Here is an 18793-nt window from a genome sequence, read left to right on the forward strand (position 1 = left end):
TCCATGTTTTTGCTATTTGTGGATAATGGCTCTCACTGTAGTTTGCTGGAGTCCCAAAGCTTTAAAAATGGCTTTATAACCTTTTCCAGACTGATAGATCTCAATTACTTTATTTTTTATGTTTCTTATTTGTACCAGACTTTCTTTGGATCACAGCATGATGTCTAGATTTTGAGGGACTTTTGGTCTACTTCACTTTGTCAGGCAGGTCCTATTTAAGTGATTTCTTGATTGAGAACAGGTGTGGCATTAATCGGGCCCGCATATGGCTAGTGAATTTGAAGTTTCCCAAAGATGTGATAAACCACAGTTAATTTATGTTTTAAGGGGGAGGGGGCAATCACTTTTTCACACAGGGCATTGTAGGTTTGGATCTCTTTTTTTCCCCTTAATAATAAAAATCTTAATTAAATAAAAAACTGCATTTTGTGATTACTTGTGTTATTGTTGTCTAATATTTACATTTGTTTGGTGATCTGAAACATGTAAGTGTGACCAACATGCAAAAGAATAAGGAAAGGTACAAAGACTTTTCACACAACTGATTGATTGAGAATATATATATATATATATATATATATATATATATATATATATATATATATATATATATATATAATCTCAATGTGTGTGTGTGTGTTAAATTATTCACATGTAAATATAAAAGTTACAAGTCTCAGAAATTGGCAGCACAAGCCAATTTTTTTCACCCCTTTCATAAAAACAAACAAACAAAGAACTATACAAGTTTGGTATCACAGTAATTGTACTGACTTGGATAATCATGTTGATACTTTTTTCCTGATTTTATGATACAGTCAACATTTTTTTAAAGGAAAACTGTCAGCTAGTGGTTTCTATGTAATCTGTCAGCAGCATGATGTAGGGGCAGAGACCCTGATTCCAGAAATGTGGCACTGATTACTGGGTGCAGCAGTTGTGCTATTATCACAGTTTTCTCTGCTGCAGAGCGGTGTATAACCCCTCCCACACCCTTGATGGGCAGCTGTATAATGTACACAGAAAGCGGCCAATCAGTGCTGGGAGTGTGGCTTGACCAGTAGCCACAAGACACCTAGCCATGCAGTGATAATCTCCTGCTGATAAAACACTAATTACGTTAAAACTGCCTAGTAAGTGACACATTGCTAGAATCATACTGCCCTCAGATTACATATCAAAAACCTGCAGTCAGATTCCCTTTAAAAAGCAACCCTGACATGGAATTATTTAGATGCAAGGCTAAGCCCAGTGATTGATGGATCATCAGATGCCGGATTAAAGGAATTTTACTCATTGCCCTCTCTTCTTGTATTTACATAGGTAATTCGCTCCTCGGTCTATATATGTTACATTGTCCATAGATTTGGCCGATCCGCAGGACATATATTCAGATGGCGATGATGAGGATTCATGGATGTCACTAACCCTCCTGCCGCTGTTAACCCTTACATCATCCCTCCCTCCACCCCTCGCTCAGCTTCCCCATAGATATAAAGACACAGCATTCAGCACTTCTGACTATGCCGTTATATAACAAGTCAAAAATTGCTTCTTTTTTTTTTTTGTTACCCTGTTGCGAGAAGTTCGTAGTGATCAATGTACATGTAAAAATAACCAATAAATAGTTTTCGTGGCCCGGCTGTACAAAAGGCATTTGCTGAGATCATCAGGCCCAAGCACGTTATAGCCAAACATCAGCCCGTCAGGCAGTCTAAGAAGATATGTACAAAGTTTCTATTCCCATAGTCATGAAAAATCCTCATTTTCTTTTTTTCCAGAGGAGGGTAGGGGATGGGTTAATTCCCCGTGGGATGTGGGACGGCGGCGATTCATAAGAGGTATAAATGCTTCGATTTATTTTTTTTTTCGTCTATACAAAATTGCGACAAGTTTCGTGATCGGTCCTTGCAGCAGCCTCTTGCAGGGGGGGGGGGGTATGAAAGAGTAAAAACCCTACGGGGTGGAGCAAATGTCCTGGTTTCCTGTAAACTTTGTCCATCCTCGGTTGCAGATGAGGAAAAAAGGAGCGGATCTTACTGCCATCGCTGGTTACCACATAGCAAAGAGGGGTTTTGGAGAGGGAAAAGGTGGGGGGGCTCGTAGTTGCGGCAGTGCAGACACCGTCTTGGTGGAGGAAGAATTGTCTTCAAGGCTAAGATGAAGATTTAATTGGATGGGTAATTCAAGGCAGTGTGGCGGTGGATGGCAATACAAGAAAAGGGTTAACGATACCAATAGGGTAGGATGGAGGGCAGCCTGGAGACATTCCTGCGTTGGTGAGGCTAGCATGGGTCCCCTTCAGGGTTCCTTTACTTTATGTCATCTGTTAAAACAAGAAAAGAAAAGAGTATATGGATTTTAACATATCAGTATTTGTATCTGTATTAATAGAAATCACCTTTAAGGGGATCTGTCACTTGAAATTAATATGTGCTTTTTTTGCCTGGTGTAAATGCCGCTGTTCTCCTGAATCCGGCGATGTTTTTCTTTTTTGCCTGCGCCTCTCCGTTCCTGAGATATGGCCCCCTCTTCCCTGTATTTAAATCCAGTCTTGCTGCTAAGTGGGTGTGGTCTTCAAGTCTTCTCTGAGGGGCGGTTTGCTGAAGACCAAGCCCACTTAACTAAGAAGCCCAGACTTATATACAGGAAAGAATAGTCCATATCTCAGGAACGGAGAGGCGCAGAAACAAAAGACAAACATCGCCGGATTCAGGGGAGCAGCGGCATTTACACCAGGGGAAGAAAATACAGATTTATGTCAATTAAGAGATCCTTTTTAGAGTCTATGTATCTTTGCACTATTTTTTATATTTATTTAATTTTTTTAGTTTTTTTTTAGATTTATTCGCTTGAGATCAGGAGACACAAGGTCGGTTCCGGCATTGCGGCCCATATGTGGATAAGTGAATGCAGCCATAGAGAACAGCGGGGGAGGGGGGCAAATAATTTAGAACCATACAGAAATAACGTAGAAACCATTAAAGAGTTTAACAGAACAACCACAGAGGCCACGACTTGTACTGTGCGGCTGACTCTTTGGTCTGTGCATTTGCCTACAGCACGGAGCTGTCTGTTACAGTCTGGACCAGGGGTGGAGATATTATTGGTGCAGCCGCACAGGGGCCCAAGAGGCAAGGGGGCCACATCCACCTCCAAAGCAGGTGGAATTGTACACCATGATGAGCTATTGGGCTGCAGAGGGCCCATATATTGTTCCTGCCCCGGGGCCGCATCTGTCTGTGTCCGCCAGTGATCCAGACAGATGTAGCAGTGCTCAGCACACCGACATTGTGACCTTATACCAGGAAATGACAAAAAAAATGCAACTCTGTAACATGACTGAAAGCTGTAACAGCCTCAAATCCGAGTGACAAATACATAACAAGGTCTTAAGATGTAAAATAAATGAAGAAAGCAGGAAAACATGCCCACAGGGGTGACTCCAGGACAAACTCCATCACTCCAGAATAGTATCCATCTGCAGGGTGTAATGCACACGTCTGGCCACTGTGAGGCGCTAGCAGCTTATGTGTAATGACTAGAAAGAAGTTTGCAAAGTGTCAGAGAAACTTTCAGCGCTTTCTCCGTTATTACAGGTGAACTTTCCATTCCCTTGCACTCTTGGCTGCTATCCTTGCAAACAAAGGACAAATCATCTAATTGTTTTTATTCTTAAATCATATAAGAAATAGACTAAAGTAGGAAATATGGCTGTCCCCTGCTGGAATCTTTATTATTAGGGACCCTCTGATATGATTCAATAATTGGCCGCAGTGGATTGGGGAGAACTATGGTCAACACCGGCCCACCGTTCTTATTCCATACCCAAGGAGGGACCCCTCGCTCACTGTGCTGTGGATCTTGTCCTTATTGGACATTATATGTGAGTTTTCTTATCGGGGCCCTACCCAGCAAAAGGCCACTGTGGTACATGCAGCATTGTATACGGCGTCAGCTCTTTACCTTTGTTGTCTGCCTTAAGCTCTTCAAGAAGCAAATCATTCTGTCTGTTCCCCAATACGAAGGCCAGGAAGGAGAGAATGAGGGCGTTCAGTATCCCAATAATGGCCAATATGTAGGCCCAACGCACGGAGCAGTCTCCCAGGGAATATTTTCCAGTCTTGTCCCCGCACATGTCCCTGATCGTCTCTGCGTCCCATCCATCTGGGAATATCATGCAGGCGAGCACCAGGCACACAGCTGAAGAAAAGTAACAAGGAAAGTGTTAGGAAGCAGGGAAGTTATCACAATTCATGCACAACCTATCCTGTACTGATCCTGAGTTACATCCTGTATTATACCCCAGAGCTGCACTCACAATTCTGCTAGTGCAGTCACTGTGTACATACATTACATTACTGATCCTGAGTTACACCCTGTATTATACTCCAGAGCTGCACTCACTATTCTGCTGGTGCAGTCACTGTGTACATACATTACATTACTGATCCTGAGTTACCTCCTGTATTATACCCCAGAGCTGCACTCACTATTCTGCTGGTGCAGTCACTGTGTACATACATTACATTACTGATCCTGAGTTACATCCTGTATTATACTCCAGAGCTGCACTCACTATTCTGCTGGTGCAGTCACTGTGTACATACATTACATTACTGATCCTGAGTTACCTCCTGTATTATACCCCAGAGCTGCACTCACTATTCTGCTGGTGCAGTCACTGTGTACATACATTACTGATCCTGAGTTACCTCCTGTATTATACTCCAGAGCTGCTCTCACTATTCTGCTGGTGCAGTCACTGTGTACATACATTACATTACTGATCCTGAGTTACATCCTGTATTATACTCCAGAGCTGCACTCACTATTCTGTTGGTGCAGTCACTGTGTACATACATTACTGATCCTGAGTTACCTCCTGTATTATACCCCAGAGCTGCACTCACTATTCTGCTGGTGCAGTCACTGTGTACATACATTACATTACTGATCCTGAGTTACATCCTGTATTATACTCCAGAGCTGCACTCACTATTCTGCTGGTGCAGTCACTGTGTACATACATTACATTACTGATCCTGAGTTACCTCCTGTATTATACCCCAGAGCTGCACTCACTATTCTGCTGGTGCAGTCACTGTGTACATACATTACATTACTGATCCTGAGTTACATCCTGTATTATACTCCAGAGCTGCTCTCACTATTCTGCTGGTGCAGTCACTGTGTACATACATTACTGATCCTGAGTTACATCCTGTATTATACCCCAGAGCTGCACTCACTATTCTGCTGGTGCAGTCACTGTGTACATACATTACATTACTGATCCTGAGTTACATCCTGTATTATACTCTGGTCATTTCCATTCTGTAGTTTTTTCTTTGCCCCAGGCGATGGACACTCATATAATATAAACTACCCCCAACCTCATTATTGCAGCTCGGTTACCTGACAACAAGCAGCAGAATTATGAATGTAGCTCTAAAGTATAATACCGGACCCCGGATAATTTTCTCTTACATAGGGCAGTCTCATCTTTGCATGCTTATAGCAGGTGTTGTGATAAGATGCAAGTTTGGGTCTGAAGAAACAGGAAATTGTTAAGGAGTCAGCGCGGAGGGGAGAGATGTGCCGCCCTGCGGAGGGGAGAGATGTGCCGCCCTGCGGAGGGGAGAGATGTGCCGCCCTGCGGAGGGGAGAGATGCGCCGCCCTGCGGAGGGGAGAGATGCGCCGCCCTGCGGAGGGGAGAGATGCGCCGCCCTGCGGAGGGGAGAGATGTGCCGCCCTGCGGAGGGGAGAGATGTGCCGCCCTGCTCACCTCTGATGGACCTTCATTATAATGTATAGCGAGCCTGAGTGCAGTTATTACAGCCCGTCCCCATTCACTTCGGTGAGGTGCAATACCAGACACATCCTATTAACAATGGTGGCGCTATTTCTAGACAAAGCACCAATGATTGTGTTCTAATAGGAAGCGGTTCTTTAATTGCTGAATATTTGTAATCTTTCCTACACACAGGACCTTATTGTACCCCAGTCCTCATATATACCGAAAAAGAAGATTTAGGATCTGCGTAAAGAAAATAACTCATCAAGCGGAATATTCCTGCAGGTTTAGTTACAGCTCCGCTCCTCTGCTGCAAATTAGCAGATACGGCCAAGATTCGGCTTAATGAGAAGCGCAGTCCCCAGCCGCTGGCGACGACCTGCAGACACTTCCAGGTTCAGGCCTCGCTGCCGCCCAGACAGAAGCGATTTACCTGTAATATCTCTCTTACCATCAGGCCCCGGCGGCCGACCTCACAATTACCTGATTGTTCCTTACAGAATCACAGTTTAGTTCCTAGAAATGCAGAGTAATATAATATGTGCGATAGGTAAAGGCTTAGCCTGGAATACGCTACGTTTAAACCGTCCTTATAATTTTATGTCATAAATCAAAATTAAACCTGAATAGAAGTAACTTTGTAATAGATCTGATCAGAGAAATCTGCTTCTTCCTCCTCCAGGACTGATCAGTCATTATCAATCCAGGGGTAAAAGCTGGAAAATCTGTACTCAGTGAAAACAACATCTCCACATTACTGAGGTGACAGTTGGAGCTCCTAAAATTCTATGGACAACGGGGAGGAGCTGAAGGCAGAAAATGGACACACTGCCACAAGGACCATAGAACTTTGAGCACCAACTGTCACCTCAGTAATGGGAAAGTCACTGTCCACTAAAGACACATTTTACCTGTGAATTGAGAATGGAAGTCCAGAAGGAGAAAGATGCAAATTTCTCTCGGTGCTTACTGTTTGTGGTAGAACTTCAAGTGTTTATAGGACCCTTCTAGGACTACCACTCCCATTATCATACCGGTGTATCTATACTTCCCTATCAATCTATGCATTTCTCTATTCATTTGTCTATCCATCCATCCCTCCCTCTGTCTGTCCATCCATCTCTGTCCATCCATCCATCCCTCTGTCCATCCATCTATCCCTCTGTCCATCGATCCCTCTATCATCTGTCTATCCATCCCTCTGTCCATATATCCCTCTATCCATGCATTCCTCTGTCCAGCCGTCCATCCATCTATCCCTCCATCCATCCATCTATCCCTCTGTCCATCCATACATCGGTCTATCCATCCAGCCGTCCATCTCTCTGTCTATCCATTCATCCCACTGTCCGTCCATCCCTCTTATCCATCCATCCCTCTATCCATTCATCCCTCTGTCCAACCGTACATCCATCCCTCCGTCCATCCCTCTATCCCTCCGTCCATCCCTATATCTCTCCATCCCTCTGTCCATCCCTCTATCCCTCCGTCCATCCCTCTATCCCTCCGTCCATCCCTCCATCCATCTCTCTATCCCTCCGTCCATCCTTCTATCCCTCCGTCCATCCCTCTATCCCTCCGTCCATCCCTCTTATCCATCCTTCTATCCCTCCATCCATCCTTCTATCCCTCCGTCCATCCCTCTATCCCTCCATCCATCCTTCTATCCCTCCGTCCATCCCTCCGTCCATCCCTCTATCCCTCCGTCCATCCCTCTTATCCATCCATCCTTCTATCCCTCCGTCTATCCCTCCATCCATCCTTCTATCCCTCCGTCTATCCCTCCATCCATCCTTCTATCCCTCCGTCCATCCCTCTGTCATCCATCCACCTACCTATCAGTATCACTTCCATCCCATCACACATTATGTCCTGCCTCGCTTTCCGCCTTATTTTTGTATGTATTGTGGTCCAGCAGTGACTACCAAGGTCGTCCTCGTTCTGTTCTTTCTGCTTTTATGCTTTTTTTCCCCAGACTTTTAGTTTTAGATTTGCAATGTCGTCTAAAAAAAACCCCCGGCGTCATTTATCAAGCCCTATAAAGTGATGCCCCTATAAAGGGGCCGCACATCTCTGCCGCTGCCTGATTAATGATTCCTGGAAACGTCTCGCTTGTATCATCCGCAGACGCTCAAACAAATTTGTCTTGTTCATTTTAGGACTCGGTAATTCCAATTCCCTGACCCTTTCCCAATATTCTCTGGGGAGGTTTTGGTTTTTTTTTTGCAATTATTTGTGGTCCTATCCTTTGAGCTTCCTCTTCAGAAATCAATAAGTTACTAAATAGCTGCAGTTTGAGTCCAAAGGAAACCTCATCGCCCCCTGCTGGACGCTGTAGGATCTACACGGCGAATAGTCCGTCTGCAGACTGACCAAATGAGTAAGGAAAGAAAAAAAGAAAAACCTTAAGGACCCCTTGCATTTGCATAATAGAGCACAAACACATTAGCTACACTACATTGACTTGCCTTTCTCCTATGCAAAAACTGGTTCAATTTGCACCACTACCAGGGTATACAATACTGCCACCAGACCAGCCCCAATAAACAAAACTACCCCCAGAGTGTCCCCTATAATCAATACTGCCAGCAGAATGCATTCTTCTTACAGCCAATGACATAATAAAAATCTACCACTAGGGGGAGCTCTTTAAATACATAGAGTTCTTATTGATGTCAATGGGAACATATGCTGCTAGCGCCACCTAGTGGCAGCCATCAGCAGCATTTTACAGGAAATTTGCTTGCTTTTATGACTCTTCCATTCCAATCTGTGGAAGCAGGCAAGGAATAAAATGCTTGAAATGTCATGGAAATTTTTTTGCCATCATTATACATTATCTGTTCTTGGTGTACGACTAGGAGAGATTGCAATGCTCAGGATGGAAATAATAAAGGGTCTTATTCACTGACAGCAAGCAAGAAATGGCAACTCCTTTAAAGCCCCTGTAATGGGGCGACAACCCCTATAAAGCCACCGCTGCTATAGGATCTTGGTCGTCCTTCATCCTTAGCATTGTACAATTGGTAAGAGCAGAGCCGCCAGGGCCCTGGGTGCATTGACCAGTAAATCTCCCAGCAGCAGAGACTCCATCTATGGAGAAGCTGAAGTTCTGCAGCCATTGTCTCCTGCTCTGGGACACACGCTCTATCCAGCTCATTTACTCTGATGATCTGCGGAGGTTTTTCTGCTGTACACAGAGGTCCTGCGGTCATTTACTGTAAAGCAGCAGATAGAACTTTGGCTGGAGGAGGACAGAGCAGAACATACATCAGAGGAGGAGGCCATTAACTCCACTATTCCTTAAAGTAACCGTATTGGCAGAAGCTTAATGCAGATGGAGCGAGCGGCGGCTGTGTCCATCCATTACTCTGCGAGACGAGACGTTTGATTGCTAACCATACAGAACACGCCATTAGCGATAGGGATGGATTTACTATGGGGAAACGGAATAACACCCCCCATCTACACGTACTGGGCAAACATCAATAAATACTCCAGTCTCCCAGGTTGAAAGTAGATATTCAGCCTTCAGGGTCATATTTTTTTATTTCATAGTAATTTCCTAATATCTTTCTTGCAATTGCTGCTTATTTTTCTTAATACAGAGCTCCGAATTCGTCCACATAAACAGTGTTCTATTCTAGAAAGCCGCCACTAGAGGGAGCTCACTGCATACAGTTTACATACCCCACTCAATGATAAACCTGTATACAGCGAGCTCCCTCTAGTGGTGGCTTCTGGTATCTGCAATGTGAATTCTATGTCTGTGCAGGTGAATTGGAGCTCGATATCAGAAAAATAGTTGATATATTAACGAATTAATCATGGTAGAATTTTCTATTTTGATTAAAATAACATTATATTGTTCAATGGCCAGGTTTGGTTGCCTCATGACAGATTGCAAGTAAAGGATCTTGTTTTAACCCTTCAGACGCCCCCTCAAATGCAGTCCATAGTATTGAGGGAATTGGGGTAAAGTAAAGAGCGGATCTACCTGTCATTATATGTCTGCATGTCCCTTATTTCCACCAGGTTGTTTTTTCCCTTTTTATGGCTTAAAAGATCATTGTAAGTGCTCCAAAACCTCCTAAGTCACCAAAACATCACTATATAGTATAAAGAAGATTGGGAGGAGGGGGATGCAGCTGCAAAGTAGGAGCACATGCTGTGAGAGGGGACAGGGAGCAGCACCCATCATTACACATTTTCATGTTCCTTACTTCCAGCAGTCTTGCAGTTCGCCTTCCGTGTTTACAAGAAATGTCCCCAAATAGCTCTCTAAATAGCATTATATAGAGGAGAGGGAGGAGGGGGATGCAGCTGCAGTTTCTATTTTAATTGTTCTAATTTTTTACATTTCTGGCTTCAATTCAGAGATCATTTACCTGTTATTTATCAGAGAAAATATCCCCCGTCTGTATATTCCAGTCCTATGATGCGGACTGTGGTCAGGCGGAGCCGGGGCTGTCAGTGCTGGGAAAGGTCATAGTGGAGCCGCATTGATCGTTGTCATAACACGTGATGGATCTATCGCTTGCTGCTTCCACCCGAGCCTGAGAATGAGATGTCTCCGGCCTGACTTTTATAACTAATTAGCGCATTTATTACTTCTCATACTGGAGCCTCCGGAGTCAGCGGCCTGACAGGCATAATTATCATGTAATTATCTTTGTTCTTTACCTTCAGTGACCGGACCCACCCCAGCACACCGCAAAATCCATGGAGGGTGCGGATATAGCCGAAAGAATATAAATATCTATTTTTACTAACAAACATAAAATTAATAAAAGTCTGATGCCAAATTAGTGCAAATTCTTCCAAATGGCTCCATAGTTCTATCTGATGACAAGAAAACTGGAAAACAGGCGACTTATAATATGATACAGTCACATATAGAGTCACATGTCCACACACTGGATTAATTATCATCTATCCATCCAACCAATATCCATCCATTATCTATTTATCTATCTATTATCCATCATCTATCTATTATCTATCTCTATTATCTATCTATTATCTATCATCTATCTATCTATCTATTATCTATCTATCTATCTATCTATTATCATCTATCTATCTATCATCTATCTATTATCTATCATCTATCTATTATCTATCATCTATCTATCATCTATCTATCTATTATCTATCATCTATCTATCATCTATCTATTATCTATCTATTATCTATCTATAATAATTGACGCTGTTTTGAAGGTGACGGGCGGTCACCAAATATTGATGTGATTGAGATTTCTCTTTTTTTCATTCACTTTGTATTTTTGTCAATTGATTAAAATAAACTTTTTCCAGTTCTATTTTTGAAAGCTTCTTACTTTAATTCCACACCTGCCTAAAACCTTTGCATAGTACTGTATGTACATAGATTCCTAGACAGACAGATATAGATGGAAAGGAGGAGATAGATAAATGCAGAGATAGAGAAATATAGTATGAATCATGTCTGATAGAAATGCCTTGTCCCCGGTGGGCTCAAACATATGGGCCAATTTTGGCGCTAAATTCCTGCATGTTCTAAGTATATTAACTGTATTCTATATCGCTTTAATGCAGTTTATATTTCACATATTCAATGATTGCAGACATCTTGGCGCTCGCAGAGTCACCTTTGGTTTGTACATTATGCATTCACAGCAGCTTGCACCTGTTCACACTTTATTCTGTCGGGAGGCGCTGGTCAGTGTTTTTTGTATTATACCTTTGGTGGTGGCGGCCTCCATATTAGGGCGGAGACAGACTTCTGTATAACACAGACCACGCTGGCATCGCAGAGCACGGACCGGCCGGCGGCTCTCCTGAGCACGGACCGGCCGGCGGCTCTCCTGAGCACGGACCGGCCGGCGGCTCTCCTGAGCACGGACCGGCCGGCGGCTCTCCTGAGCACGGACCGGCCGGCGGCTCTCCTGAGCACGGACCGGCCGGCGGCTCTCCTGAGCACGGACCGGCCGGCGGCTCTCCTGAGCACGGACCGGCCGGCGGCTCTCCTGAGCACGGACCGGCCGGCGGCTCTCCTGAGCACGGACCGGCCGGCGGCTCTCCTGAGCACGGACCGGCCGGCGGCTCTCCTGAGCACGGACCGGCCGGCGGCTCTCCTGAGCACGGACCGGCCGGCGGCTCTCCTGAGCACGGACCGGCCGGCGGCTCTCCTGAGCACGGACCGGCCGGCGGCTCTCCTGAGCACGGACCGGCCGGCGGCTCTCCTGAGCACGGACCGGCCGGCGGCTCTCCTGAGCACGGACCGGCCGGCGGCTCTCCTGAGCACGGACCGGCCGGCAGCTCCCCTGAGCACGGACCGGCCGGCGGCTCTCCTGAGCAGAGCGTGACAGCTGCATAGAAATACGGTCATGCTCGGGTCAGGAGAGCCACCAGCCGGTCCGTGCTCTGCGATGTGATCGTCGTCCGTGTTATACTGTCTGACCGCCCTTAGGCTGAGCCTCCTCATCCCCCCATCAACCTAAAGGCTCATTCAGACGTCCATGCACATCGGCCTGAGTGCTGATCACTACTGTACAGACTGGTTTTCGGTCTCCTGACCCGAGAACGGCAGCTTCTTGTATTTCTACGGCGCTGTCCTGCTCCAGTCGGGAGGGCCGCCGGCCAGTCCTGGCATTGCGATTGGATCTCAGCCCGAAGCGCACAGACGTCTGAAGGAGCCCCAAGGCTGTTTTTAAATTAGTGCTCGATCCTACCTGCCCGTTATATTTGTAGCTTTTGTCCCGGGGGAGGCACATCTGATAATTATTAGCTATAACTGTAGGGAAAAAAGACCACAACGACTTCACCGCCATGCTGTGGCTTCATACAGTCTGACCAGAATGGTCAGCTAAGAACCTCATGTCCATGTTTGTAAATGTGGCTGATCCTGGAGTGGATGATTGTGTGATTTTTGGATGTGCGGTTCTGGTCCTTTATGGCATCAGAGAGCAGTCGCCTTGTTGTGGCCGGTGGGCTCTCATTTTATGTCCTAAGTATCTTCATTTTCTAAGTCTATTCTGCACAGCAGTAATGCAGTCTATAGATCATATAGTCCACGTCTGCACATCATCGCACTCACAGAGGCGGCCGTATGCTTTATTTTATGGATAGATTGATATTTGTCGATTTGTGAATTTCAGTCATTTTCTCTCTACTCTCCTGCATTTCTATTGCATTTTCAGGAGCCCCCGGGGGTCTTCCATTCCGAGTAGAGCCTACCACTTTAACAATAACTTTGCTTTGCCTACAATTGTATGAATACAGATAATAGATAGCAAAGTAAAACTGTCCCAGGGAATGGAAATGTGAGCGCTCAGGAGCTAAAATGAGTAATTAGTAATCTGCCGATGCCTCGCGCCTCTACAGCTTAGGATATAAAGCCACAATAATATACCCCATTAAACAGCAGGGTAAGAAACTTCCTAAAGGCTTAATAACATGTATCAGTCAGCCTGTCAGATGTGCCTGGGATGGGAAGACTTACAAGGCAGCAATAGAACTTCTACCACAAAGATAAGATGGCGATAATAAAGTGCTTAGTGTAAACGTGAAAATAAATGGATTTTTTTAAATCTTAATAGATCCATTTTTAGATCTGTTTCCTTTTTTTCTGAGCTCTAATTTCTCTACATAGACAGATTTAAATTAAAAGTTTCTCTTTACCGACAATCACCACTAGGAGGAGCTCAAGCACCCACTATGTATTGTTCATACAAATAAGACCGTGTGGAGTGAGCTCCCTCTAGTGGTCACTGCAGGTAGGGAGAATTTGTAAATGTCACTTTGTCTATGCAGTAGATTTGGAGCTCTGTATCAGAAAAACTAAGCTCTGGTCGTTATAAAACAAGTTAATCAAGACCTAAAAATGCTGCTCAACTGGATAGACCCTCAAATTTAACCCCATTGCGCTCCATGAAGAAGCCGTCACAATAATGATTGGAGCTAGCTCCACTCACTCCTGCTTAACCCCTTAAATTCCAATCCTTGACAGCAGTATTTACATTTTACAATCCCGGTGTCATGTCAGATAGGATGTACAATGCCACCTTCCCCCAAAATGAACGCAGGGTGCCGATGTTTTTGCCATAGCAGCATTGGACCTGCACAAGACCCCTCTCAAGACCATATCGGTCCTAGTTAATTGTAATTTTCAATATATTTATATACTGAAATTTTGCAGTGTGTAAAAAAACTCATGTTCAAGTTCCCATTGAGGACTATAAAGTAGAAAAGTAAAAAAAAAAAAAAAAAAAAAAAAAAAAAGTTGATAAAAATACTGAGAAATATATATAAAGAACATAACATTATGAACCGCTTCCTTTTCCCAGTTATAAAAAAGCATAATCAGTAAAGCTCCGTCCGTAAATGTCCAATCTATCAAAATATAAATTCCGTTTAACCCATAAGCTATTAAAAAAGTTGAAAAGACAAAATTACATTTTTTTGAGTCTCTGCGCTGCCCTCAAAAAGGCAATAAAAAGAGGTCAAAACGTTCCATGTACCCCAAAATGGTAGCAATAATATACTCAAAATCGACACGTTAAAAAAAATAAATAAATACACAAGCCTATCTACAAAAAAAACTAAATTACTGGGTTGTCAAAAATGAATGGTAACACAAGCCTTTTTTTTTTTTTTTTTTTACAAATGCTCCCCCCCCAAAAAAGGCAAAAAATAATAAGATCAGCATAACTGTGGTATTGCCGTAACTCGTTCTGACCCCGAGAATTAGGTTACTGGGTGATTTTTTTTCCTGCACAATAAATGCTGTTAAAATGAAATGCAGAAAACAATGGTGGAACGGTGCAACTATAATACGGCTATGTCAATGAGAAAAATAAATAAAAAAAAGTTATGTCTCTTGGAAGAAAGAAAGGAAAAAAGGAAAGAGCAACAAAAATAAAATTGGCTGTGTTTTTAAGGTTGGGGGAGTATATATACTGTATATATATATATATATATATATTTTAACACTGATTTTTTGGAGTATATTTATTTACTATAGGGGTGTCTTAAGTTAAGATTCCCTCTATGAAAGCCAAAGCAGTATGGCTGGCCCCCCTGACTGCGCCCACCATGGACAATACACAACAGGTGGAAAAGGTCTCATTTTCACAGATGATCGAGGGGATGATCCGCTCCCCCCAAAACCATGGAGGAGACCCCATCTGGATTCTATAGGTTTTTCAAAAACTGGTATAACAGATTACTGCTGCAGAACCCGACAATCTTTTGCTTCGTGTATCAGTTACTGTAACCTGATCATTCGGGGATCGCCCTTTATTGATTTGGTAAGCGGCCCCCACCTCCGCCCCAGCAGCTGCGTAGTCAGAATCCTCTCGGTGACTGCAGGGATCCTGTGAGCCGATGTGGTCATCCTCTACTGGAAGCTCTTGGGCTTATGTCCTCTCTGCAGACATGGCTGTGATCCTGAATGGCCAATGTAAAACTACAACTCACCCTGTACCCACTAGACCGATGCGACATGTGCCCACTAGTCCCGCACGGTATGTGCCCACTAGACCCGCGCATCCTGTACCCACTAGACCCGCACGTCATGTGCCCACTAGACCGATGCGACATGTGCCCACTAGTCCCGCACGGTATGTGCCCACTAGTCCCGCACATCATGTACCCATTAGACCGATGTGTCATGTGCCCACTAGACCAATGCATCATGTGCCCACTAGTCCCGCACATCATGTACCCATTAGACCGATGCGTCATGTGCCCACTAGACCAATGCATCATGTGCCCACTAGTCCCGCACATCATGTACCCACTAGACCAATGCATCATGTGCCCACTAGACCCGCGCATCCTGTACCCACTAGACCAATGCAACATGTGCCCACTAGTCGCACACGTCATGTGCCCACTAGTCCCGCACATCATGTACCCATTAGACCGATGCGTCATGTGCCCACTAGACCCGCGCAACATGTGCCCACTAGTCGCACACGTCATGTGCCCACTAGACCCACGCATCCTGTACCCACTAGACCGATGCGTCATGTGCCCACGAGACCCGCGCATCCTGTACCCTGTAGATCACGTCTGCTGCATGGTGGCACACCATGGCCGCCATCACATCTCCCACATGGTTGGCGACCCAGTTTTCCAATACCCCTGAATGGCAGAGGTGCCTAACCAAATTCTTATGGTTCCTGGCTCCCAACTAAACGGATATTTCTAGGGGTTGTCATTCAGAAGCCTGGGAAAGCTGGGTGACGCCACATATAAAACTCCCAGCTGCGGCCATTATGGTTATTATGCACACAGTTATGGGAAGGGAATGGATACGGACACAGTGAAGCATCTGTGGGAGGTCGGCGCTGTCACCTTGTGGCCAAGGAGGGGACAGAGATATATCAAAGATGACAGCCGGGAACAAGAGGGACCCGCATCACTCTCCAGTAAAATCCGTCCTACAGATCAAGACGTAGGAAATGATAAAGCGGAAACCATAAGATCATCTGACCAACTTCCATAGCAATTATCTAGGGGGGGGGGGGGGGGGGGGGTACATATTCAATCCTTAATTCTGCACTCTGTGGAGCAGAGCTGTAATACCAGCCATAACCTATGGACAAGGGGGGCGCTCTTCCTGAAATAAATCTTTTTTTTTCTTCATCCTGGACAACTCCATCATAAGGTAACAAGTAAAAGGATTACCGATTCCTAACAATTCCTAACCCCCGGCTAGATATAGAAGAAACCTAAAAGGTACGTTTGCTTGTCTCATTATAAGAGAGCGAACAGAGCAAGGATAATATAGCCTTAGTGGTCCTCTTCCATTTTTAGTTTTAACATTTCAATGTTGCTCAAATAATGGTGCAACACACTACCTAAATAATACCGCCATCTAATGCCCAATAAAATCACTATAGAAGATAAGACAATCTATTATTAGAGGATTCTAATAATCTAAAATATGCAAGAATAAAATGGCATATGTTTGCTAAAAAAAAAAAATAAAAGTAAGACACTGCTGCAATATTACTACCATAAAGTGCAAAACAGAAGTCCCATAGAAGATCCAAGTAATCTATTAACAGATTAGATTAAGATCCAAATAATATAGTATTACAAAAAATAATCTTTTAATAAAACATCAATATAATGGACAGAATATGATATTTTGCTTAAATAATAATGTAACAGTACCTAAATAATACCGCCATACAGTGCCAAATAGAAATAAAATGGAAAAGCCCAATAATCGATTATTAGAAGATCCAAGTATCTTAATGTGTGAGAATAATAAGGTGTAATGTTATTCGAGTAATAATGAAATATGCTTAAATAATACCGCCATACAGTGCCAAATAGAAGCAACATAGAAGATGGAAATAATATTGCTCAACCTTGTCTATAGTATATAGCGGATGGATGGTGCCATGATATCAGTCTAACACAATGGTGGAAGATTAGCGCATGCAGTGGGGGGTAGCGTAGACCCTTTTGTCCATAAATAACTCACCACCACCTGCAACTTATAGAACTACTAGTTGATACGGCACACAGCAGGCGGTTTTATACTATGTATGATTGGAAATTTAACTCAGAGAAGTTAAAAACAAAAATTGCATTGCACCCTGACCAATGTTATTCAATGAGGCGGTGCAGATCTGCGAGCGGCCACATATATCGGACAGATACAAGTCTATGGGTGCGAGAAAGAAAAAGTGCGACTTTTACACACATCTCAAAAAGAACCACAAAATTACTTCAGCCAAGTACAGTAAATTCACAGCCAGAGCCATCAGCATAGAGTGATAAAATAGATACATAGAGAACATAGAATATAGATATAAACTAGCACAGTTTAGAGCTTTTTGTGTGGCACTAACGGGTATTTAGCTTTTTTTTAACCTAATAAATAATGTAAAAAATGACATGGGGTCCCCCTTATTTTTTATAACCAGCCAAGGTAAAGCAGACAGCTCAGAGCTGATATTATCAGGCTGGGAAGGTCGCTGGTTATATCCACTTCTCAGCCTAAAAATATCAGCCGGCAGCTTCTCCACAAGTGGCGCATTACATGAGCCCAGTGATATAAAAAAAACAAAAAAAATGTGTTATTTGATAAAACACTCCCCCCCCCCCCACTTTCCCTGGTGCACAAATTTATTTAAAAAAATACAGGTCCGTTGTAGTCCACAAATGTATACACGAAACAGTGGTGACGTCAGTAACTACAGCGCTGACAAGTCTGCAGATTTTGAGTTCCTAACAGCGGTCTCCAACTTGCGGCACTACAACCGTTGCAAAACTACAATTCCCAGCATGCCCTGACCCCCTTTCAGATTTTGGGTTACTGTCTTCCTATAGAGTAGTGGTCAGCTACCTTTGGCTCTCCAGTTGCTGAAAAATTACAACTCTCATCATTCTGGGACTGCAGAGGATTCGTCTCCAACATGTGGCTTTTGAGTGCTGCAAAACTACAACTCCCAGCATGCCCTGACAGCCTGCAGATTGTGGGTTATTACCTTCCTATAGAGCAGTAGTCACCAACCTGGGGTTCTCAAGCTGTTGCAAAACTACAACTCCCAGCATGCCCTGACAGCCTGCAGATTGTGGGTTATTACCTTCCTATAGAGCAGTAGTCACCAACCTGGGGTTCTCAAGCTGTTGCAAAACTACAACTTTCAGCATTCCCTGACAGCCTGCAGATTTTGGTCATAAAACAGCTGACATGAACCCCAACCCTATTGCCCCACTTGCTACTGCCACAGGGTAAGTGGGAAGAGTGAGGTCAAGCGCTTGATTTGGCGCATCTTATCGGGTGACTGAAGGCTGATGTTGGGGTGTGGGGGGAGAATATCTCTGACCCCTTCCCAGGCTATTAATACCAAAGCACAGCTGTCTGTTTAACCTTTGCTGGTTTGAATTTATAGGGGGACCCTATGTCATTTTTTTTCTGGGGTCCCCTGTAAATTCACCAGGAATGGCTAAGCAAACAACTCTGAGCTCTTATTAATAGCTCTTTTC

The 18793-nt window shown here is 44.0% G+C and overlaps 1 protein-coding gene across 2 annotated transcripts in view; it reads right to left on the minus strand.

Annotated features, from left to right (window-relative positions):
- Window positions 1–637: 637 nt before the first annotated feature.
- The window catches only part of LHFPL4 (LHFPL tetraspan subfamily member 4), a 94038-nt gene continuing 75882 nt past the window's right edge, over window positions 638–18793 (minus strand). Inside the window, exons 2-4 of one of the 2 annotated variants that reach the window (XR_013218387.1) lie at window positions 3967–4203; window positions 2236–2326; window positions 638–2155 (exon numbers count right to left, since the gene is read on the minus strand). Coding sequence is in view for 1 of the 2 variants with exons in the window: in XM_077276304.1 (XP_077132419.1) it covers window positions 2313–2326; window positions 3967–4203 (251 nt within the window). In the remaining variant the exon portion in view is untranslated. Of the gene's footprint in view, window positions 2327–3966; window positions 4204–18793 lie in introns of both variants that reach the window. The other variant, XM_077276304.1, reaches the window with a different exon arrangement.

The sequence above is a fragment of the Ranitomeya variabilis genome, chromosome 8, assembly GCF_051348905.1.
Source record: "Ranitomeya variabilis isolate aRanVar5 chromosome 8, aRanVar5.hap1, whole genome shotgun sequence".
Lineage (NCBI taxonomy): Eukaryota > Metazoa > Chordata > Amphibia > Anura > Dendrobatidae > Ranitomeya > Ranitomeya variabilis.